Source organism: Oncorhynchus mykiss, unplaced genomic scaffold, assembly GCF_013265735.2.
Source record: "Oncorhynchus mykiss isolate Arlee unplaced genomic scaffold, USDA_OmykA_1.1 un_scaffold_435, whole genome shotgun sequence".
Lineage (NCBI taxonomy): Eukaryota > Metazoa > Chordata > Actinopteri > Salmoniformes > Salmonidae > Oncorhynchus > Oncorhynchus mykiss.
This window is the reverse complement of record NW_023493882.1, coordinates 20,001-43,905: the sequence shown is the minus strand read 5'-3', so window position 1 is coordinate 43,905 and position 23,905 is coordinate 20,001. Positions and strand designations below refer to the sequence as shown.

The window sequence follows — 23,905 nt, the reverse complement described above, 5'->3', positions numbered from 1 at the left end:
GGCTTCCTGTTAAGGCAAGGGCTGATTTCAAGGTTTTACCTATCTCTCTGATTTGGTCCTGCCGTACATACCTACACGTCACAAGACGCAGGCCTCCTAATTGTCCCTAGAATTTCTAAGCAAACAGCTGGAGGCAGGGCTTTCTCCTATAGAGCTCCATTTTTATGGAATGATCTGCCTACCCATGTGAGAGACGCAGACTCGGTCTCAACCTTTAAGCCTTTACTGAAGACTCTTCTCTTCAGTGGGTCATATGATTGAGTGTAGTCTGGCCCAGGAGTGTGAAGGTGAACGGAAAGGCTCTGGAGCAACGAACCGCCCTTGCTGTCTCTGCCTGGTCGGTTCCCCTCTTTCCACTGGGATTCTCTGCCTCTAACCCTATTACAGGGTGCTCTTTCATGCCGTCCCTAGGAGGGGTGCGTCACTTGAGTGGGTTGAGTCACTGATGTGATCTTCCTGTCTGGGTTGGCTCCTCCCCCTTGGGTTGTGCCGTGGAGGAGATCTTTGTGGGCTATACTCGGCCTTGTCTCAGGATGGTAAGTTGGTGGTTGAAGAAATCCCTCTAGTGGTGTGGGGCTGTGCTTTGGCAAAGTGGGTGGGGTTATATCCTTCCTGTTTGGCCCTGTCCGGGGGTATCATCGGATGGGGCCACAGTGTCTCCTGACCCCTCCTGTCTCAGCCTCCAGTATTTATGCTGCAGTAGTTTGTATCGGGGAGCTAGGGTCAGTTTGTTATATCTGGAGTACTTCTCCTGTCTTATCCGGTGTCCTGTGTGAATTTAAGTATGCTCTCTCTAATTCTCTCTTTCTCTCTTTCTTTCTCTATCTCGGGGGACCTGAGCACCAGGACCATGCCTCAGGACTACCTGGCATGATGACTCCTTGCTGTCCCCAGTCCACCTGGCCGTGCTGCTGCTCCAGTTTCAACTGTTCTGCCTGCAGCTATTGAATCCTGACCTGTTCACCGGACGTGCTACCTGTCCCAGACCTGCTGTTTTCAACTCTCTAGAGACAGCAGGAGTGGTAGAGATACTCTTAATGATCGGCTATGAAAAGCCAACTGACATTTACTCCTAAGGTGCTGACTGGCTGCCCCCTCGACAACCACTGTGATTATTATTATGGTCATTTATGAACATTTGAACATCTTGGCCATGTTCTGTTATAATCTCCACCCGGCACAGCCAGAAGAGGACTGGCCACACCTCATAGCCTGGTTCCTCTCTAGGTTTCTTCCTAGGTTTTGGCCTTTCTAGGGAGTTTTTCCTAGCCACCGTGCTTCTACACCTGCATTGCTTGCTGTTTGGGGTTTTAGGCTGGGTTTCTGTACAGCACTTTGAGATATCAGCTGATGTACGAAGGGCTATATAAATACATTTGATTTGACTTAATGCCCAATGTTACATATACGGAGCAAACTTTTAAGTGACTATACTTCGGCAAAAATAAATATTTTTATTGAAATATTTCAGAAACTCACCTTTTTGACAACTTACGAGACCATTCGGAGTAATATAATTCACTTTTTTATCATTGTTGAAGTCCACCATTTTCAGCGCCAATCTCTAATAGTGTAATTCCAAAGATCGTGCATCAGATGGTGTCAAGTGTGTACTAGGATCTCTTCTTGACGATCGTGGCTTCCTTTTATGTATTGATCGGGTTCAGACACTTTACCAGGTGTTTAAAGACACTGTTACATATATGTAACATTGGGCTTTACAGGGTTAACAAGGTGATCAACTTTCCCATATTCATTTTCAGTACTTCAGTATTTGTTGCATGTATGATAATCAGCAGGATTTCAAGAACAATAATACACTTGAGATGATATTATGTTGGAATGCCTTGGTAGATGTATGCATAGCTTTCATCACATTTCACATACAAAAACATTGTCAGGAAATCAATGTACAAAGAAACACCCATCTTGTTTTCTTTGTACAGATATTTAATATTTAGACTTGGGGCAACAGCCGTTGTTTTTACAGCACAATTTGCATAATTTATCAATACCTCCTGTGTACAATCACAAAACCATGACATTAGATTTTTCTGTTTACATAGAAGTGGAAAACCAGACGGATTTTACAAGCATAATCTTTGTACAGTCAGCCTACATCTTTAAATAATCTGAGAATTACTCTTCAGAATTTCGTTCCCCTCGTAACGTTTGATCTCTCTATCTATCTTTTCTTTTTTAAATAGAATTTCCGGACACAAAAATAGTATGAACGAACCACCAACTAAACATGCAACATCCATTGTTGTGAGCACATTTAAATTCTCCTGCAACTACTTGAGTTGATAAAATAAGGTTTGTCTGTGTTTGTATACTCTGGTAAAACTCTGTTGTGTCCGGTGTCAGGGCAAGGTTTATAAGGTCTTTACTCCATCTAACTCCTGTAGGTATTCTGCCATGTCAAGAGAGTAACATACTGCTTGTGTTCTCATCCCCTGCTCATATGCGTTAATGTCAGATATCAAGGAAATCTTTCGGTTTCCTCTTGTAGAAAAAAAATAGATGTATTTACAAGGTAGGATATAAAGAGATGGCATTTCTGTGTGTGTGTGTGTGTGTGTGTGTGTAGATCTTAGCTAGATAACACACATAGGAAAGGGAGGTCACTTTCAGGAGGACTTGGCCATGCATGGGTGTGGCATGAAGAAACTACTCACGCACGCTGGTATCAAAAAATATCAATTTCAGGTGGGGAACCATTTTAGATAGAACATCAAGTCATTACATTGTTAAACTTTTTTTGGTCATTTTTCAAATGACATATATACTGGAAAAATAAAACTATTCAAAAGTGGGGGTGCATAAAAACTGAAAAGCTAGAATCTGTTGGGAACGTGGCTCTGGTGTTAAGAAAGTGTCTCCTTAGATTCTAGTCTATGTGAAGAGTCACTACTGTGTGTGTGTGTGTGTGTGTGTGTGTGTGTGTGTGTGTGTGTGTGTGTGTGTGTGTGTGTGTGTGTGTGTATGTGTGTGTGTGAGTCTGCTGGGACATTGGGCTGAAGACTGAGTTTCTGGGTTGAAATACAAGCATTGGATAATTTTCTGAAAACAAAATACCTTTCCAATTAGCTATGTACCTTACATCTAACATTTGATGATGTAAAAAACATATGAAAACAACAGCTTATGTGCAATAAATAAAGTTGCATTTAACGGTATGTGAAAGCATACTTATAAAAATCAAAGAGCTATATGTTCTTATTCATTCCCAAACTTGAAGGCAGTAAAAAAACTATACATGTGAACAATACACAAACAGAATAACCCATTGTCCACTAAAATGCATCGCTAATTCAGACTGTAGAATCTAGATTGATAATTCAGACACAGTCACAACACGAAGTCTATGTTGCATAGAATCAGCTGGAGAGAACCTGTGGTGTTTGGTCAATGTTTGGCAAAGATCAAAGGTCAAAAGGTCACCATTAAACCAACCAGCCCTCACACACCTTGACCCTAGGCAGGACATCACTCTGAGTGTGCCCTTTCAACTGAAAGCCACGTTACACACCTTCAAATCTCTTAGAGATGCACACTCATAACAAATAGCAGATGCACACCAGCTAAAATAAATGTGTCACCAGGACTATGACAAACATACCAAAACGTAATAATTTCTTATTTTTTTTACCCCCTTTTGGTCCCCAATTTTCATGGTATCCAGTTGTTAGTAGTTACTGTCTTGTCTCATCGCTGCAACTCCCGTACGGACTCGGGAGAGGCGAAGGTCGAGAGCCATGCGTCCTCTGAAACACAACCCAACCAAGCCGCACTGATTCTTAACACAGTGCGCATTCAACCCGGAAGCCAGCCGCACCAGCCGCACCAGAGGAAACACCATACACTTAGCGACCTGGTTAGCGTGCACTACACCCGGCCCGCCACAGGAGTCGCTAGTGCGCGATGAGACAAGGATATCCCTGCCGGCCAAACCCTCACGACGCTAGGCCAATTGTGCGCCGCCCCATGGGCCTCCCGTTCGCGGCCGGCTGCGACAGAGCCTGGGCTCGAACCCAGTCTCTGGTGGCACAGAACCCAGTCTCTGGTGCAGTGCCTTAGACCACTGCGCCACCCAGGAGCATTGTAGCATTTCTTAATCAAAGCAACTTTGATTGAACTCATGTTCAAACAATAGCCCCAGCTACCAACCTCTCCCCATAGAAAAACAGAGAGCCCAATAGGATAGTTTGTACCTAGACATGTGATGGAGATAGACACACCAACAGAAACCGTCCAAAGCATGCCGCATCCACCTACTCCCCCACCCCACCCACCCATCCAATGTATAGATAGACTGTTTGGAGGGGACCCTGATATATGAACCATGGGACACACTTTACTATACACAGGCCAAGAGGGTAATCAAGTATGGTCAACTATATTATATTACTATCATTATCATTATCATCATTTATTTAATATATTCATTTGACATACTTATATATATTATATTTCTCTACGAGTGGGGACATACTGTATATTCATCTATACATTCGATAACTTGACAAAGTGCTAAGTAAAACATGAAAGTGTGCATGTGAAGAGATATTTCAAATGTGTGAATGTAAGGAGAAGTCAGAACTATGCTAGTCTTACGCATAGCAGTTCACTGTGTATCTTACTAGGAGGAAAACCAGGCTTGAATCACAGCTAAAACCTGTGCCCAATATTTCACATTTCAAAAATAATACGTTAAGCCACAATCATCCACAACGGATTGTCTGTGATAAGAATATATCTATTTATCTCTCACAACGACAGTGTACTCAACTATATACAAAGTCAACCTCAAAGGCAACAATGCAACTTTTCACTGTCACGTTCATTAGGTCACCCAGCAGAAAACATTTTGCAACTGAAAACTAAAATGAGCATTTCTTCCTGGACAACACCAGGTAGTCCCTCCTTGTTTCAGTCTGTTTTCTTCCATTTGGTGCCTAATAAACATGACCCTGTGCACAAGACTACCCAGTCTGTTAAAACCACACCAATTATACTTAGAACAATGTTTATATAATATATCTGATATATCAGCATCTAAATTTACATCTAGAGAAAGAAGAGAAGGGGAAATATTGTTGTCCCAAAATGTAAAAACATGCTTGCCAAGGTCTTTGTACCTTGTGCCAGATGAGGGAGTCATTTCAAATCGAGAATTAGAATTAAAGTGAGAGTATGTCACAAAATATACTGTGCGTCCCTGGATAAAAAATTATTCATTAATCATTCAGTACTTAAACAATTGAGGAGAATAATCAATAAAACTCTAATAATCATAATTATAATACAAAAATAAGAGGTGCAATCTCCATATAATAAATCTTCAACATTTAATTCCCAAAATGCTTCATAAATTAATTAAATTCTTCTAACAATATACAAAGCCACGAGGGGAATCCACAGGTAGTTATAATTTCATTCATAAATAAAAACATCTCCAGTCAAATAAAGCAATGAGAGAATCTAAACATGTCCAACCCCTGTATTTATGTGTCAGTCTCTTACGATCATCTTTCTTTGTGGTGTGTTTGAATGTGTTGTTGACTGTGTGTGTGAGTGTATGTGTAATACCTGGTTGATTCTGTTCTTGCTTTGTTGCCTCAATGTCCTCCTCCCTGCCCTGGCTACACTACTTCCTGTAAACACAAGTTAATTTCCTGTAAACACATACCTACTTCCTCCCCACTAGCCAATCCCTAGTCACAGCTCAAGCAATTCAAACGCTGACCCCTGACACCAAAACTCAAGATCCACAGGATACGGAAGAGATGTCTAACTCCCGCACCCTAACGGTCCTCGCCCGACCCCAATGCTGGACCTGTGAGTATGTCCAGTAGGTCCATAAAGAGTGGATCAGTGATGGCGACAGTAAACTCGAGCGCCCTAGCCATCCTCGTCTTTCTCTCTGCGAGTTAAGAGCCTATAGAATAGACAAGGTTAACAGTAGGTTCTTTAGGAGTGGATCTGAGCAGAGCTAGCCAGCAGTTTGTGCCAGCTGACCACTCGCTTCCGCACGTCCACCTTATCCAGCCAGATGTAGGCCTCTCCGATCAGGGTCTTCTTAATGAACTTCCCCCCATTGGACACCAGGAAGAGCTGGACAGAGGAGAGAGAAGAGTTAGACAACAGGAAGAGCTGGACGGAGGAGAGAGAAGAGTTAGACACAGGGAAAAGCTGGACAGAGGAGAGAGAAGAGTTAGACACAGTGAAAAGCTGGACAGAGGAGAGTTAGACACCAGGAAGAGCTGGACAGAGGAGAGAGAATAGTTAAACACCAGTAAGAGATGGACAAAGAAGAGATAGACACCATGAAGAGCTGGGCAGAGAAGAGTTAGACACCAGGAAGAGCTGGACAGAGGAGAGAGAAGAGTTAGACACTAGGAAGAGCTGGACAGAGAAAAGTTAGACACCAGGAAGGGCTGGACAGAGAAGAGTTAAACACCAAGAAGAGCTGGACAGAGTACCGGACCGCCAAGTCTAGGTCCAAGAAAGTCTAAATAGCTTTAATCCCGAAGCCATAAGACTCCTGTACAGCTAATCAAATGGATTCCCTGACTGTTTGCATTGCTCCCCCCCCCCCCCCCCCCATGCTGCTGCTACTCTCTGTTATTATCTATGCATAGTCACTTTAATAACTCTACCTACAGTACTGTACATGTACATATTACCTCAATTACCTCGACATCGGTGCCCATTGACTCTGTACCGGTACCCCCTGCATATAGCCTCCTCAAATTGACTCTGTACCGGTACCCCGTGTACATAGCCTCCTCACATTGACTCTGTACCGGTACCCCCTGTATATAGCCTCCTCACATTGACTCTGTACCGGTACCCCCTGTATGTAGCCTCCTCACATTGACTCTGTACCGGTATCCCCTGTATATAGCCTCCTCACATTGACTCTGTACCGGTACCCCCTGTATATAGCCTCCTCACATTGACTCTGTACCGGTACCCCCTGTACATAGCCTCCTCACATTGACTCTGTACCGGTACCCCCTGTACATAGCCTCCTCACATTGACTCTGTACCGGTACCCCCTGTATATAGCCTCCACATTGACTCTGTACCGGTACCCCCTGTATATAGCCTCCACATTGACTCTGTACCGGTACCCCCTGTATATAGCCTCCACATTGACTCTGTACCGGTACCCCCTGTATATAGCCTCCACATTGACTCTGTACCGGTACCCCCTGTATATAGCCTCCACATTGACTCTGTACCGGTACCCCCTGTATATAGTCTCCACATTGACTCTGTACCGGTACACCCTGTATATAGCCTCCACATTGACTCTGTACCGGTACCCCCTGTATATAGCCTCCACATTGACTCTGTACCGGTACCCCCTGTATATAGCCTCCTCACATTGACTCTGTACCGGTACCCCCTGTATATAGTCTCCACATTGACTCTGTACCGGTACCCCCTGTATATAGCCTCCACATTGACTCTGTACCGGTACCCCCTGTATATAGTCTCCACATTGACTCTGTACCGGTACCCCCTGTATATAGCCTCGCTACTGTTATTTACTGCTGCTCTTTAATTATTTAGTATTCTTATCTCTGACTTTTTAATTTGAGGTATTTTTGTTGTATTTTCTTAAAACTGCACTGTTGGTTAAGGGCTTGTAAGTAAGCATTTCACTGTTGGTTAAGGGCTTGTAAGTAAGCATTTCACTGTTGGTTAAGGGCTTGTAAGTAAGCATTTCACTGTTGGTTAAGGGCTTGTAAGTAAGCATTTCACTGTTGGTTAAGGGCTTGTAAGTCAGCATTTCACTGTTGGTTAAGGGTTTGTAAGTCAGCATTTCACTGTTGGTTAAGGGCTTGTAAGTAAGCATTTCACTGTTGGTTAAGGGCTTGTAAGTAAGCATTTCACTGTTGGTTAAGGGCTTGTAAGTAAGCATTTCACTGTTGGTTAAGGGCTTGTAAGTAAGCATTTCACTGTTGGTTAAGGGCTTGTAAGTAAGCATTTCACTGTTGGTTAAGGGTTTGTAAGTCAGCATTTCACTGTTGGTTAAGGGCTTGTAAGTAAGCATTTCACTGTTGGTTAAGGGTTTGTAAGTCAGCATTTCACTGTTGGTTAAGGGCTTGTAAGTAAGCATTTCACTGTTGGTTAAGGGCTTGTAAGTAAGCATTTCACTGTTGGTTAAGGGCTTGTAAGTAAGCATTTCACTGTTGGTTAAGGGCTTGTAAGTAAGCATTTCACTGTTGGTTAAGGGCTTGTAAGTAAGCATTTCACTGTTGGTTAAGGGCTTGTAAGTAAGCATTTCACTGTTGGTTAAGGGCTTGTAAGTAAGCATTTCACTGTTGGTTAAGGGCTTGTAAGTAAGCATTTCACTGTTGGTTAAGGGCTTGTAAGTAAGCATTTCACTGTTGGTTAAGGGCTTGTAAGTAAGCATTTCACTGTTGGTTAAGGGCTTGTAAGTAAGCATTTCACTGTTGGTTAAGGGCTTGTAAGTAAGCATTTCACTGTTGGTTAAGGGCTTGTAAGTAAGCATTTCACTGTTGGTTAAGGGCTTGTAAGTAAGCATTTCACTGTTGGTTAAGGGCTTGTAAGTAAGCATTTCACTGTTGGTTAAGGGCTTGTAAGTCAGCATTTCACTGTTGGTTAAGGGCTTGTAAGTAAGCATTTCACTGTTGGTTAAGGGCTTGTAAGTCAGCATTTCACTGTTGGTTAAGGGCTTGTAAGTCAGCATTTCACTGTTGGTTAAGGGCTTGTAAGTAAGCATTTCACTGTTGGTTAAGGGCTTGTAAGTAAGCATTTCACTGTTGGTTAAGGGCTTGTAAGTCAGCATTTCACTGTTGGTTAAGGGCTTGTAAGTCAGCATTTCACTGTTGGTTAAGGGCTTGTAAGTAAGCATTTCACTGTTGGTTAAGGGCTTGTAAGTCAGCATTTCACTGTTGGTTAAGGGCTTGTAAGTAAGCATTTCACTGTTGGTTAAGGGCTTGTAAGTCAGCATTTCACTGTTGGTTAAGGGCTTGTAAGTCAGCATTTCACTGTTGGTTAAGGGCTTGTAAGTAAGCATTTCACTGTTGGTTAAGGGCTTGTAAGTAAGCATTTCACTGTTGGTTAAGGGCTTGTAAGTAAGCATTTCACTGTTGGTTAAGGGCTTGTAAGTAAGCATTTCACTGTTGGTTAAGGGCTTGTAAGTCAGCATTTCACTGTTGGTTAAGGGCTTGTAAGTCAGCATTTCACTGTTGGTTAAAGGCTTGTAAGTCAGCATTTCACTGTTGGTTAAGGGCTTGTAAGTAAGCATTTCACTGTTGGTTAAGGGCTTGTAAGTAAGCATTTCACTGTTGGTTAAGGGCTTGTAAGTAAGCATTTCACTGTTGGTTAAGGGCTTGTAAGTAAGCATTTCACTGTTGGTTAAGGGCTTGTAAGTAAGCATTTCACTGTTGGTTAAGGGCTTGTAAGTAAGCATTTCACTGTTGGTTAATAGCTTGTAAGTAAGCATTTCACTGTTGTATTCTGCACATGTGATAAATACAGTTTGATTTGAGAGAGAGAAGAGTCATGTTTAGAACAGACATCTAGCAGACACTTTTATCCAGAGTATTCTTGGTAACCAGGACCCAACATTGCGTGCGTGCTAGCTGGCCGGCTACTCGATTTATGTAACTTTCTGTCACAAGAGTTCATATCCAGCGTGACACACAGAGCATGTGATATAGGGGGCCGCAGTACAGCACACATACGAGCATCCTACGTATTATACTTTAAATGACATATAACAGTATCTAAGACAAGAAAAGAGATGCACGAGGTAAATAGACATTCAGGCAGGCAGACAGACAGACCTGCAGAGAGTGGCCGGTGGGGTTCATGCAGAATCTGAAGGTCTCGTTGAAGGAGGGCTCGCGGTCGTGACGACATACCCGGGTCTTCTTCTTGATGATCCTCTTCTGGGTCGCAATGTTCACCACATACAGCTTCACATAGAGGTCTGTAGACACACACACATATGAGCACACACTACGTTGGTCACAAAAGAGTTATCTTCTATTTTCTGAAACAGTCTGTGTGTGTGTGTGTGTGTGTACCTGAATTCACAGGTATCTGTACCATTTGAGTGTTTGTGTGTGTGCGAGCGAATGTGCATCGACATGAGTGTGTAAACGTGTGTAATGTACATGTGCATGTAGCAGTACCTGGCAGGTGGTCTGGAGACTTGAACTTGTAGGTGATGTTTCTGCACTGGAGAATCTCCAACACCAGCTGGTCTCCCTCTGTCTTCAGCTCCTTCCTCAGAGCTATCTTGATCTCTCCCATTACCTGGGTCTTACCTACACACACACACACACACACACACACACACACACACACACACACACACACACACACACACACACACACACACACACACACACACACACACACACACACACACACATACACATTAATTCACATATACACACACACATACACACACACACACACACACACACACACACGTACACACGCACACACACACACACACGTACACACGCACACACACACACGTTAATTCACATATGCACACACACCGGTGGAGGTCGGTGCCATTTAAAAATTAGGGAGGACGATTATTTTTTTTACGAGCATGGCCTTATTTCTATTACAGCATATTGGATGACTGTCATTCATATTCCATTCACCCAGTTCAATGTAACAGCAATAGGTTTAGCTACTACATTTGAGCAATCAAAGTGACAGACATTGACACATTCACTCTTGCCTGCCTCTAGCTGAGCTAGGGTGTAATCATTAGTCCAACAGTTGAATATGACAGTTTTCATTCGACAAATTCAGGTATGTTGATCCCCCGTTTTGTTCTGTTTGCTCCCGTTTAAGATTTTTCTTTTCAACAGAATCGGCGGAATGAATACACCCGTGATCACATGCAAACACAGTTCACTTTGATCCCTTTGATCGTTGTGTAATCCCTTACCACATCTACGTGCTCTCCTCCTCTCACCTTTCCCTTCCCTTGTGGACTTCAGTGCACAACACATTAGCTGCTTGTGACCAGGCTAAAAACAAATCCAAGCCAAACCTTCATATCATAACCGCTAACTGCTACACACAGCCTACATCGTTGTCACCATATTAACATCATAGTCAACAAAGCTACTAAAACTAATGCGTTAGTAAACCCGCTATAATCATGCAGTACAGTGTACAGTCAGCAGCAAGCAGTTTAGCAGTTACACCGGCGGGCCCCTGTGGCAATACATTTATAAAATCAAAAGCTTACCTTGACTTGGAAAAGTTCCAGTGTTGGATAGCCATATCCAGCAAGCTAACATAAGATCCCTCTCTGTTTGAGCCAGTTTGTTTGACTAAACTAGCTAGCTGCATTCACTAGCTAAGTGAAAGTGAAAAAAATACAACTAAATATATCGCTATATAAATGTTCAACTATTGTCTTTCTCTTTGAGTCAACTACTTACCACATTTTGTGCACTGCAGTGCTAGCTAGCTGTAGCTTATGCTTTCAGTACTAGATTCATTCTCTGATCCTTTGATTGGGTGGACAATATGTCAGTTCATACTACAAGAGCTCTGATAGGTTGGAGGACGTCCTCTGGAAGATGTCATAATTACTGTGTAAGTCTATGGAACGTGGTGAGAACCAATAGCCTCCTAGGTTTTGTATAGAAGTCAATGTACCCAGAAGGGGACGGAAATTAGCTGTGCTCCGGCTACACCATATTGCTTGCCTACAGAGTGCTGTTGAGTGTACCGTAGACCTTCATTGCAAAACAGTGTTTTAATAAATGATTTGGTGACGTGAATATATTTAGTATAGTTTCATGTAAAAAGCATAACTTTTTTAATGTTTCACTATTTGAATGAAATTCAATAACGATGATGGTCCTCCCCTTCCTCCTCTGAGGAGCCTCCACTGACCACTAGAGTGTTCCTTCCATGACACGTGTCAGTACTGTATGAAGTATGCTCACAAGGTCAGATGAATGTGACTGGTGCTGTCACTTCCTGATGACTTCACACCAGTCACAACACTCACATTGGGATTCAACTAAACCTGCCCTAGAGAGCAGACCAGCTAACCATAGTTACTTCTGAGGGATGTGTTGACACATACTGTACACACTGAAGCTCACAGGGACATACTCACACCTATACACACACATGCATGCACACCATAGAATTTCGCTTCCACCTCCAGGTGGTATACACACACACCACTGTGACTTACCCTCAGAGTCCATATGGCCCATTGGTGACATCATCACGTCGGTGCCATTTGGAATCTTCCCACTGTCCGGAACAAGATCATATCAAAATACAGAAATATACACACTGAGTGCACAAAACATTAGGATGTAAAATACAGTATATACAATAACCAAACTCACAACCGAGGGACCTGGAAGATGGCACTGTCCACGGCATTAGTCCCACCCTCATCCTCCAATAGGCTGTGAGCACTGCCACTCAGACCACTGTCCAATGAGGCGGCTGTTACCGGGGCGTCGCCGGACCTGCCGGGCCGTGCTGTACGGAGATTGGACGACACAAGTCATGAGAGAGAGAGAGGGAGCCCTATATAGGCCTGGTTGAGAACGTACTGCCTTATGTGGGTGCACTATAGGTCTCAATAAAGGCCTGGGTAACTGTCTCCTTTGGTTCCAGTGTTGATATAGTATTACAACACCCATGCCTACTGTTACTATATTAAATATTATTTAGCACTTTGAGTGTGATGTATAGCTCTTCCACTTCATGTGACATAACATTGTGTGTGTGTGTGTGCGTGTGTGTGTGATCTACAGAATAAGGGCAGCCAACACCTCTCCTCCAATACACATCACATTGTTATTATGAAAAGCACCACAATACTATAGAAGACAGGCATGAAACATACACATATGGGCAGATGTAGTGGCATACGTACAGTATCATCCCTCACACATAAACGGGACAACATTTTCAAACCGCTTCATCATTGGACACACAGAGAGAACACAAGGACATAGACACATAACGATCCAGAGAAACAGTATCAAACATTAAGCAACATAAATATGTTCACAACAGACCAAACAAAAGGCCCACAGACCCTATTACGCATTAGTAATCTAAATGTCGGACTAAGTGTGTGTCTCTGCTTTGTGGGGATAACTAATCATTTTACTCTACAACACATTGATGTAAAGTTACTTAAAGCAATTTTACATTTGTTATGCAATCATCACAATTACATCTTAGTAACTGATCGTAGTTTCAAAACTTGAATGGTTTAAATGCCTATTTATGTGTTTGCTTTGCAAAAGTTAGGTATAATAAATGCACTGTTTATATTCACAGCAACTTCTACAGTAAGTAAGTGTGTTACTGACTGGGTTTGACCTGGGTCTTCTTTGTTCCACAAGACTGTGTTAGCCAGCTGAGCTAAAGCCTAGGCATTAGCTCTGAGATCTAAATGCCAAAACAAGTTCAAATCACTTCTTTAGGTCTGGCAAGGTTATACACAAAACCACCTCTGTCACATAAGTGCAGTGGTGAGATAGATATAGAGTATGACTTGTTGGTTGTGAATGGCGTGGCGTGGGATGTGTGAGTCACGTGACATGAAACTGGATCTATGCCGACGCTCTTCTCTCAGGCCTCTCGACACGATAAGAAAAAACAAACGTTTGCTAATACCATTTAATGACCCAAGGGAGGAAAACGGAGTAAAAACGTGTACAGGTACTTTATAAAATTTTAAAAACTGCCCTGAGTGCTGATTGGCTGACAGCCGTGTTATATCAGACCGTATACCATGGGTATGACAAAAAAATGTATTTGTACTGCTCTAATGATGTTGGTAACCTTTTTATAATAGCAATAAGGCACCTCGGGGGTTTGTGATATATGGCCAATATACCGCAGCTAAGGGCTGTGTCCTAGCACTCCGCATTGCGTCGTGCTTATGAACAGCCTTCAGCCGTGGTATATTGGCCATATACCACACCCCCTCGGGCCTTTTTGCTTAATGGTTTTATGGTAATTGCTGTCAAAGCCTGATTTATTGTTAGGGAACAATGCCGGAGCCCTGGATTGATAGCCTATTTCCTGGTATTAGCAAACTGTGTCCGCGGTCATTAAGAAATTGTGTCTCGCTGCATGAATCTCTGGTTGTGTGGCTGGTTGTGTGGCTGTGTGTTAGCTCTTTCTGTCTCTCTCTCTCTGGTCACAATCTCTCCTAATATCCCTTTCTGTCTGTTGTACCTTGTCAGATCTATTTTTGTCTGTTGTATTGTGTCAGATCTCTCTCTTTCTGCAGGTGTGCGTTAGTAGTATCCCAGCCTGTCTCTCTCCGGCTGCAACAATCTTTGCAGTCAGTCACACGACAGAAACGTGCGACTCTCACCTCCTTCTCTCTGTGGCCTCTCTTCAGACATGGCTTTCCTGAAGGTCAGGTGTCTGCTGTCTGCTTGGCTCCCAGTGGCCGATGCTGCCGGGCCCGGCGGGGCGGGGAGCGAATCGGATTGGGCTTTCTGAATGGTGAGCACGCCCACTATGGTGTGTCTGTGGTGCCTCAGGGAGAGGCGGCCTCTTTGGGCTGGGGGGTAGGAGACTGGAGGGCGTAAGGGGCGCAGGCGCGGGACAGGGTCACGCCAAGTGGGTAGAGGGCAGAGGTCAAGGCCGGGGGCAGGGGGCGGGCAAGATGGAGACTCAGAAAGCAGGAATATCATCACCATTGAAACCAGCTTTACTGTCAGTCACATGCAGCCACAGAGTGCTGTGCACAGTCGCCCCGGCCCTCCACATCACATAGGGGTGGGGCGTCTACGGATGTGCATTGTGCTCCAAAATAAAGAAAAAGAAGGGTGGGTGGGAGAGGGGCAGCGGACTGCATGCACAGCCATATCCGAGTGGACTAGCTTCAGAAAGCCGGACATTTTGGTATAAAACAGAAACCAAAATAAGTCCAAAACACAGGGAAAAAAAGGTATAATGAAATTTAAACAGAGGGAGAGGGTTAGGTTGGGAGACTTTCTTCTGAGTTCATCGTTGTAAATGCTTGGATTAGGTAGTTCAAACGATTCAAGTGATATCTAAGTGTAATTCCTAGCCTTCCCTCTCTTGGACCATGACACCATGACTTGTCCAAACTGAATCAAATATACTGTGTCTACTAATCTACTGATTCTTCTGTGTGTACCATGGTAGTCAATGGCTTGATCAATCATGTGAGAGCACTGGCAGTGGTACTGTGTTCGGACACTGATTGACAACTGGTCCCAAAGTGATTTTTCAAAAGCCCTACTTGTTTGTCGGGAGTCAGTCTTGTTTAAGATCATCATTGTCATTCTGTGACATTCTGTTAACTGTCTTACAAAATGTAATTATACAAGAACATTTAAAAGAATGTTTGAAACAAACTTGGTTTAAGGGAGGATGATTATGCCTGCAACCTTAGGATTCGTTATTTAAATGTTTAGTTCCAATTTATGATCTATTTTAACAGAGGGTTTAGTTTCTGTTTTTAGAAACGTTAGTTTAGTTGTAGTAATTGTACATTTCCTTTTTATCAACCTTTTAACCAATGAAGTATAAAATGTTTTTAACAGCAATCTTTGTGGCTCTGGAGGTTCATTGAAACAGGGTAAACTGAGGAGTAAACTTTAGTGTAAACTCTAAAACAAGAAGTGCTAGAATACGGTAAGTGTGATGCTGGATCTACACACCGTGGGAACATACAGAAGAGAAGCAGTGAGGGGGGGGAAGTACGGAAGGCACCAGAAGTAGGACAAATTTAAAAAAAGGAGGGGGAAAAAAATAGAAGGAAAAGGGGAAGAGAAAACAAAGAAAACAGCTCAAACTGGACAGAAGGGGGAACAGATGAGCGCGAGGCGGCCATGCTGCGGAGGCTTTATTTGTGTCTTTTACTTGGTTGGAGGCGGTGCTGTTGCTGCGGAGCCGGAGCTTCACCCGTTGCTACAGCGACACCGCCGGCGCCATCCTGCTGGTGTTGCCTTGCACTTTTGCGAGGCGCCGCACGTGGAGCCGCGCGTGGCGTATGTTGGCTGTGGCCCTCGGACGGGGAAGGCTTCGATGTGCCGGGGCTACTGTGAGATTTCTCAATAGTGGGCACCTGCGTGTCTAGAACAACCAAATTCACCAATTACCATCTATCATTACCATTAAAGCTACCATCTGTTGTTGTGCTCTTCTGTTTTTACATCAGGGCTAGATAGCTACTAAGCTACATGCCACATTCTGTAGCGTCCTGTTTGAATGACCCTTTGGAAGTGGGTATTTTCCAATTGTTTGGGCCACATAAGTTTTCCACTTAAATTTGGAGTTTTCCAATTAAGTTTAGGGTTAAGACTGAGGAGGTGGGGGTTGTTTTCAAAGCCTTCCATGGCCATGTTGTGTAAGGACAGGAATGGAGGAAGCTGAGGGTAGGAAAAGTCTGAGCTGAGTGGAGTCATGGCAACAGCAGAAAATAAAAACATGGCAAAGCAAAGAGCATGAATCCAAAGCTATAATGGATGAGTCTGAATAGTGAGGGAGAAGTGACAGAGGGGGGATAGAAAGAGAGACAGAGAGAAAGAGAGAGACAGGCAGAGATAGCTAGGCAGACAGAGAGAGAGACAAAGACAGCTAGAGAAAATGAGAGAGAGAGAGAGAGAGAGAGAAAGAGAACAAGGGAGAAAAGGAGAAAGGGAGAGAGAACCAGAACAGGTACAGATAGAGAGAAAGGAGTAGGGTAGGTTGTTCGTGATGACTAAGAGGCCAGAGGGAAGGGAAAGACAGAACCTCTCCTACCCTTGGCGGGATCAGGGAAGATCCCATGGCTCCGGCTCTTGATGACCGACGACTTGGGCGGGTCCTGGTTCCCATGGGCGGGTGTTTTGGGGGAGGCGTGCTGCGAGGGGGGCTTGGGGGAGTCCTGGTTACCGTGGGCAGGGGTTTTGGGGGAGGCGTGCTGCGAGGGGGGCTTGGGGGAGTGCTGGCGCCCCTGTGCTGAAAGGGAGCGCCGGTGGTGCTCTCCCTCACTCTGTTCCTTCAGAGGGAGCCAGCGTGCGACGTTGTCCATGTTAGCTGTGTTGGACAGGTCCATCAACACCTAGAGGAACACCCACATACATCTCCTTTAACATCAAGAACACCCACACACATCCCCTTTAACATCAACCTCACATAGTGGATGGCTGCTTCTTATAGGAAACTTACAGCAGCATCACAGTAATGTATGTCACCCTCACTGAAGTGCTATGGACAAAATGCATGTCTCTCTCTCTCACCTCTCCCAGAAAGTCGTTGGAGGAGCACTTGTCGTAGTCCCACACGCTCACCTCCAGCAGCTTCTTCCTCAGCTGAAACACAGCGCACACACACCACACACACAGACACACACCACACACACACACACACACACACAGACACAGACACACACCACACACACATTATTATTCCTCTAAACTCACAAATGCAGTATTCACAGTAGCCAGCACACATCAAACACACAGGACATTGTGGTTATCCCAAAAGCAGTTAGTGATACTGTAGCAGTACCTGTTCCAGGTGGATGTTCTTATAGATAACAGTCTGGTTCCACTCTGGGTTCAGACTCTGGCCAGCTTGTTTTGATCTCCTCTTATTCTCAGCACTGGAATCACACACAGACAGAGCAGGCCATTAGCAAGGTATGAACACACACACTCATACTCACACACTCACACATACAGTGCCTTGCGAAAGTATTCGGCCCCCTTGAACTTTGCGACCTTTTGCCACATTTCAGGCTTCAAACATAAATATATAAAACTGTATTTTTTTGTGAAGAATCAACAACAAATGGGACACAATCATGAAGTGGAACGACATTTATTGGATATTTCAAACTTTTTTAACAAATCTAAAACTGAAAAATTGGGCGTGCAAAATTATTCAGCCCCCTTAAGTTAATACTTTGTAGCGCCACCTTTTGCTGCGATTACAGCTGTAAGTCGCTTGGGGTATGTCTCTATCAGTTTTGCACATCGAGAGACTGACATTTTTTCCCATTCCTCCTTGCAAAACAGCTCGAGCTCAGTGAGGTTGGATGGAGAGCATTTGTGAACAGCAGTTTTCAGTTCTTTCCACAGATTCTCGATTGGATTCAGGTCTGGACTTTGACTTTGCCATTCTAACACCTGGATATGTTCATCATTGAACCATTCCATTGTAGATTTTGCTTTATGTTTTGGATCATTGTCTTGTTGGAAGACAAATCTCCGTCCCAGTCTCAGGTCTTTTGCAGACTCCATCAGGTTTTCTTCCAGAATGGTCCTGTATTTGGCTCCATCCATCTTCCCATCAATTTTAACCATCTTCCCTGTCCCTGCTGAAGAAAAGCAGGCCCAAACCATGATGCTGCCACCACCATGTTTGACAGTGGGGATGGTGTGTTCAGCTGTGTTGCTTTTACGCCAAACATAACGTTTTGCATTGATGCCAAAAAGTTCAATTTTGGTTTCATCTGACCAGAGCACTTTCTTCCACATGTTTGGTGTGTCTCCCAGGTGGCTTGTGGCAAACTTTAAACAACACTTTTTATGGATATCTTTAAGAAATGGCTTTCTTCTTGCCACTCTTCCATAAAGGCCAGATTTGTGCAATATACGACTGATTGTTGTCCTATGGACAGAGTCTCCCACCTCAGCTGTAGATCTCTGCAGTTCATCCAGAGTGATCATGGGCCTCTTGGCTGCATCTCTGATCAGTCTTCTCCTTGTATGAGCTGAAAGTTTAGAGGGATGGCCAGGTCTTGGTAGATTTGCAGTGGTCTGATACTCCTTCCATTTCAATATTATCGCTTGCACAGTGCTCCTTGGGATGTTTAAAGCTTGGGAAATCTTTTTGTATCCAAATCCGGCTTTAAACTTCTTCACAACAGTATCTCGTACCTGCCTGGTGTGTTCCTTGTTCTTCATGATGCTCTCTGCGCTTTTAACGGACCTCTGAGACTATCACAGTGCAGGTGCATTTATACGGAGACTTGATTACACACAGGTGGATTTAGTCATTAGTCATTTAGGTCAACATTGGATCATTCAGAGATCCTCACTGAACTTCTGGAGAGAGTTTGGTGCACTAAAAGTAAAGGGGCTGAATAATTTTGCACGCCCAATTTTTCAGTTTTTGATTTGTTAAAAAAGTTTGATATATCCAATAAATGTCGTTCCACTTCATGATTGTGTCCCACTTGTTGTTGATTCTTCACAAAAAAATACAGTTTTATTTCTTTATGTTTGAAGCCTGAAATGTGGCAAAAGGTGCAAAGTTCAAGGGGGCCGAATACTTTCGCAAGGCACTGTATACACACACACACACACACACACACACACACACACACACACACACACACACACAAAACATAGAAATTCAGGGCACAATAGCACAATGTTAGGGTGCAGGGCACAATGAAAGGAAGTAGCGAGCTATGTTAAGATGTAGGGCACAATGTAAGGGTGTACGGAACAATGTAGGGCACAATGTAAGGGTGTACGGAACAATTTAGGGCACAATTAAAATGGAAGACTAAAGGGAACAACACTGGATACAACGGATATCACAATATCAAGAACAACGTCAGGGTGAGGTACAAAGTAAAACACAATATTAGAACAACAATTTAGGGTATTTGATATGTCTGACAGACATGTAGGGAAATGAGTTATGGGAAAGTGGGGAATCATATGTTAGGTCATATCGAGGTGCAGTCTACTGTAGTATGCATATTAGAACACAATCTAAGAAGGTAGGGAACAATATGAGGGCATAGGGCAGAAGTGTACAATGCATGGGAGTGGAAAGGTGTTAGAGTGAGTATATAGTGACTTGCTGGGGTTATACCCTCGTCACCAGCACCACATGCATTGGGCCCTGAGCCTTCAACTCAATCGTCATCACAATCCAGGTCCAACCTTACTACAACCTAACAGCAACCATCAAAGTCAAAAGTCAGAGTGGGCAAATCACATACCTGGCATTCTGGACAACCATGACCTGACTGAATGGGTCCAGCATGCATTAAATATAAGAACAGCATACAAAAACAAGAGTCAGTGTCAGGGGGGTTAGGAGTGTGTGTGGGGTGTGTGTGGATGTAGTTTTGGTGGAGGGGGGGGGGGGGGTTAAGTGAGCAGTGAGGGTTCAGGTGTGTGGTGGGGGGGGGGGGGGGGGGCAGTGTGGTGTGTGTGTATTTGGGGAGGTCAGTAACAGGGAAGTGGGCATGGGGCACAGGATGTGTGTTGGGGCAGTGAGGGAGGAATGTGTCTGTGTGTATTGTGAGTGTGCATTTTCCCCCAGCGTGTGTGTGCTTGTATATGCATGTGTGTAACACTATACAAGTCCAGTGGTCCCTAAGGACTCCATAGAGAAGGGTAGGTAGGGTAAGTGGGAGAGCTGATTACAACATGACATAATCACATTGAGCACTGAGATCCAGACGGCTACAGTGTGGATCGTATTACAAGCTATTATGAGTCTTATCGATTTCCCTGCTCTATTCCGCCTAGCAACAAGAGCAAAGGGGAAAACTCAGCAGAACTACATGGCAAAATATAACATAATTTACATCACGTTTAGGGTATTACATGTGTGTCGTTTGACGCTGATTAGGTGTTAATGACTCCCTTCATAAAAACTAGGTATCAAATGTCTACATAGAAACAGTTCCTAGAATGGTAATTACATTTCATGTCATGTGACAGGCTTGTAACAGGTTTATCACAGTGGCATGATGGAATTGATCTGACATCAGGTGTGGGTGCATAGAACACAACATGCATGCCATGGCCAGCTAAAATCAATCGTAAATCGATTTTAAGATGAATGGGAGTTCTTTTTAAGCTTTCCAAAATGGCTTCCTTTTGAAGTGGTTGGTTTTAATGGTAATCTTGGTTCTAGGCATTTCTTCCGTATGAATGCGTTTGTCTACATGACCTGAAATTCACAATGCCTTTTACACACGTGAAACACCCTGAAACTAAACGAATCACCTTTCCAGTGTTTTATATACACTTAACACAATTACAAGAACACTTTACCACACAACCATTCAACACTGCTATCGATAATGCTTCCACTACGATATGACACAGTTCATTATTAACTCACGGTGATGCACATCCGACAAGGAAATGCTCTGGTAACATTACAGAGCATAGATACATGGACAGAGCACAGCAACAGAGCAAGGATGAGAAGTGAAAGAGTTACATAATGGCAGTAGTGTGTAGGCTACTATCGGTGATCTGTGAAGTATACTTAACTTCTCTCACCAAAGAGATTGTTCTCTCCTTGACTTGACTAGTTCCAGTGTTTCTGTCCCTACCTCTCTGCTATAGCCTAGAATCCAAACGGAATACCACTCCTCACTGCCTGCCTGCAAACTAAACTCAATATACTTTCATTTCAAATTTAAAAAAAAGTGATATTCAGTTTGGATTCCAGACCAGCTTTCTTTCTTTGGTAGGGTTGCAGAATTCTTTTAAGTTTCCCAAAATTCCCAAGTTTCCCAGAAATCCGGATTGGAGGATTCTGGATAAGCCGCTTATTCTCTCCTGACTCCAAGAATCTGCCAGGATTTTATTTAGAAACCTGGGAATTTTGTGAAAGTTATCCGAATTTTGTAAACCCTGCTGTTAGCTTATCCAACAGACTCACCCCCTCCCCGGTAGGAGGTAGACTTTGACGAAGGGGTCGGAGTAGCCGTTGTTGTCTCGGGGGGCCAGGTTCCTGGCTTGGAGCACGTGAACAATCAGGTTCCCCAGCTGCTTGTCATAGTTGATTTGAAGCTGCAAAATCAAGAGACGGTGGAATCTCAACGAGACGGCTGGCCTTAGTAAAACACCTTATGAAGTGCATGGATATACAAGCAGTGGTGAGTCAAGGAATCTCAAAACAAGGCTTGGTCAGCTGACCTGTATCTCTCCAGTAACAGGGTGGGATTGTGTCTTCACTGGTTCCGCAGACTGGAAGATGACAGAAACACATTTAGAAACAGTAAGTGTGTGTGCATGTAAAGAACTGTCGATGAGTACAGAATTATGCATACGATTAGTTAGAAACACTTTCAAACTAAAAGGCATACAACATACAGTATGTGCCAATATAGAATTGCCTCTATTGAAAATTAGACAGTTCTTTTGAACATAAAATATGTTCTAGTCATGCAACCAGAAGATGACGCCTGTGTTCAATTTAGCTCCACATCATCCTCCACCCGTTCACCTTGCTGCTGTGGCGTTTCTTGCTGACGGAGGGCGACCCCGGCTGTCCCGGACTCTGGATGGCGCTAGAAGTGGCCGAGGCGGCGCCTGAGATGGCAGAGTGGGGTCCTTTCTCTCCCCCCACCGTGGAGGAGGAGGACGTGGCGGTGGTAGGTGGAGGAGCCTGCTGCTGGGACACCTTCTGTAGCTCTGCAGCCAGTTGTTTCGGATCCACCCCCGGAGACCTGGGGGGTCTGTCACCTAGAGCACAGACACACACGTATGGACACAAATTCACAAAGAGAAACACACACACACATTTGAAGTTATGGAATCATTCACTGTGGTAGAGGCCATAGTGATTGAAATATTCTAGTTGCAGAACCTTAAGGGATTTTGTACCTTTAGTGAGGCGAGTCGAGAGAGAGGGGAAGTTGAGAGAGAAGGTAAAGAAAAATGAGAGAGAAGGGGAAGATAGCAGAGAGAGAGAGGGGGGAGGACACCCTGGGGTGAAGAGGCTAAGCTCTTACTCTACCTGGTTTGCTCTGGTCTGGGAGATCAAGGTGCTGAGAGCCCTCTGAGTCAGCCAGCATGTTCAGATCTCTGAGGGAGAGAGAGCGAGAGAGAGAGAGAGAGAGAGAGAGAGCGAGAGAGAGAGAGAGAGAGAGAGAGAGAGAGAGAGAGAGAGAGCGAGAGAGAGAGAGAGAGAGAGAGAGTGTGAGATTGTGAGAGAGAGACAAAGTGAGAGAGAGAGAAAGTGAGAGAAAGTGAGAGAGCCAGATTGAGCGGGTAAGAGAGAGAGAGAGAGAGAGAGAGAGAGAGAGAGAGAGAGAGAGAGAGAGAGAGAGAGAGAGAGAAAGGGAGGAGAGAGAGAGAAAGGGAGGATAAAGAGAGAGAGAGAGAGAGAGAGAGAGAGAGAGAGAGAGAGAGAGAGAGAGAGAGAGAGAGAGAGAGAGAGAGAGAGAGAGAGAGAGAGTGTGAGATTGTGAGAGAGAGACAAAGTGAGAGAGAGAGAAAGTGAGAGAAAGTGAGAGAGCCAGATTGAGCGGGTAAGAGAGAGAGAGAGAGAGAGAGAGAGAGAGAGAGAGAGAGAGAGAGAGAAAGGGAGGAGAGAGAGAGAAAGGGAGGATAAAGAGAGAGAGAGAGAGAGAGAGAGAGAGAGAGAGAGAGAGAGAGAGGGAGAGCGAGAGAGAGAGAGAGAGGGAGAGAGAGAGAGAGAGAGAGAGAGAGAGAGAGAGAGAGAGAGAGAGAGAGAGAGAGAGAGACAGGTTGGGAAGAGAGAAAAGAGAAACAAATTGTGTCAAAAAGAGAGGACAGAGATGAGTGGGAGAGAGAAGTCACCAGTAAAGTGAGGGAGTGCGAGGCAATGAGATGAATTTAGAGAAGACTGAGATTTTAAAAAGAAATGTATTCTATGTGAATCAGAAACAACCCACTCTAGAGAACTACTGAAGCTAATGAAGACTGCTCACTTCCAAATATTTGAGGTGGAACCCCCGCAAGGCTGTTATCAGTGAGTGTAGGTGGCTGTGCTCAAATATATATCTTAAGGCTTAAATTCCTCCTCCTCTATCAAATCATGACAAATGATAAAGGGAGAAGAGAGAGAGGAAGGTAGCTGGACAGAGAGAAACTGAGAAGGAGAGGGAGATATATAGAGAGAGAAAGAGTGACAG

General features: G+C 44.1%; 1 protein-coding gene across 1 annotated transcript in view; it reads right to left on the bottom strand.

Moving 5' to 3' along the window:
- Nucleotides 1-3,984: 3,984 nt before the first annotated feature.
- Nucleotides 3,985-23,905, bottom strand: part of pcloa (piccolo presynaptic cytomatrix protein a) — a 39,273-nt gene continuing 19,352 nt past the window's right edge. Inside the window, 15 exon segments of the mRNA XM_036974272.1 lie at nt 3,985-6,117; nt 9,831-9,976; nt 10,182-10,316; nt 12,233-12,294; nt 12,393-12,531; nt 14,393-14,599; nt 15,916-16,128; nt 16,798-17,098; nt 17,277-17,348; nt 17,548-17,641; nt 20,000-20,026; nt 21,685-21,815; nt 21,942-21,992; nt 22,252-22,490; nt 22,765-22,832. Coding sequence (XP_036830167.1) covers nt 5,974-6,117; nt 9,831-9,976; nt 10,182-10,316; nt 12,233-12,294; nt 12,393-12,531; nt 14,393-14,599; nt 15,916-16,128; nt 16,798-17,098; nt 17,277-17,348; nt 17,548-17,641; nt 20,000-20,026; nt 21,685-21,815; nt 21,942-21,992; nt 22,252-22,490; nt 22,765-22,832 — 2,029 coding nt within the window. The 3' untranslated portion in view covers nt 3,985-5,973.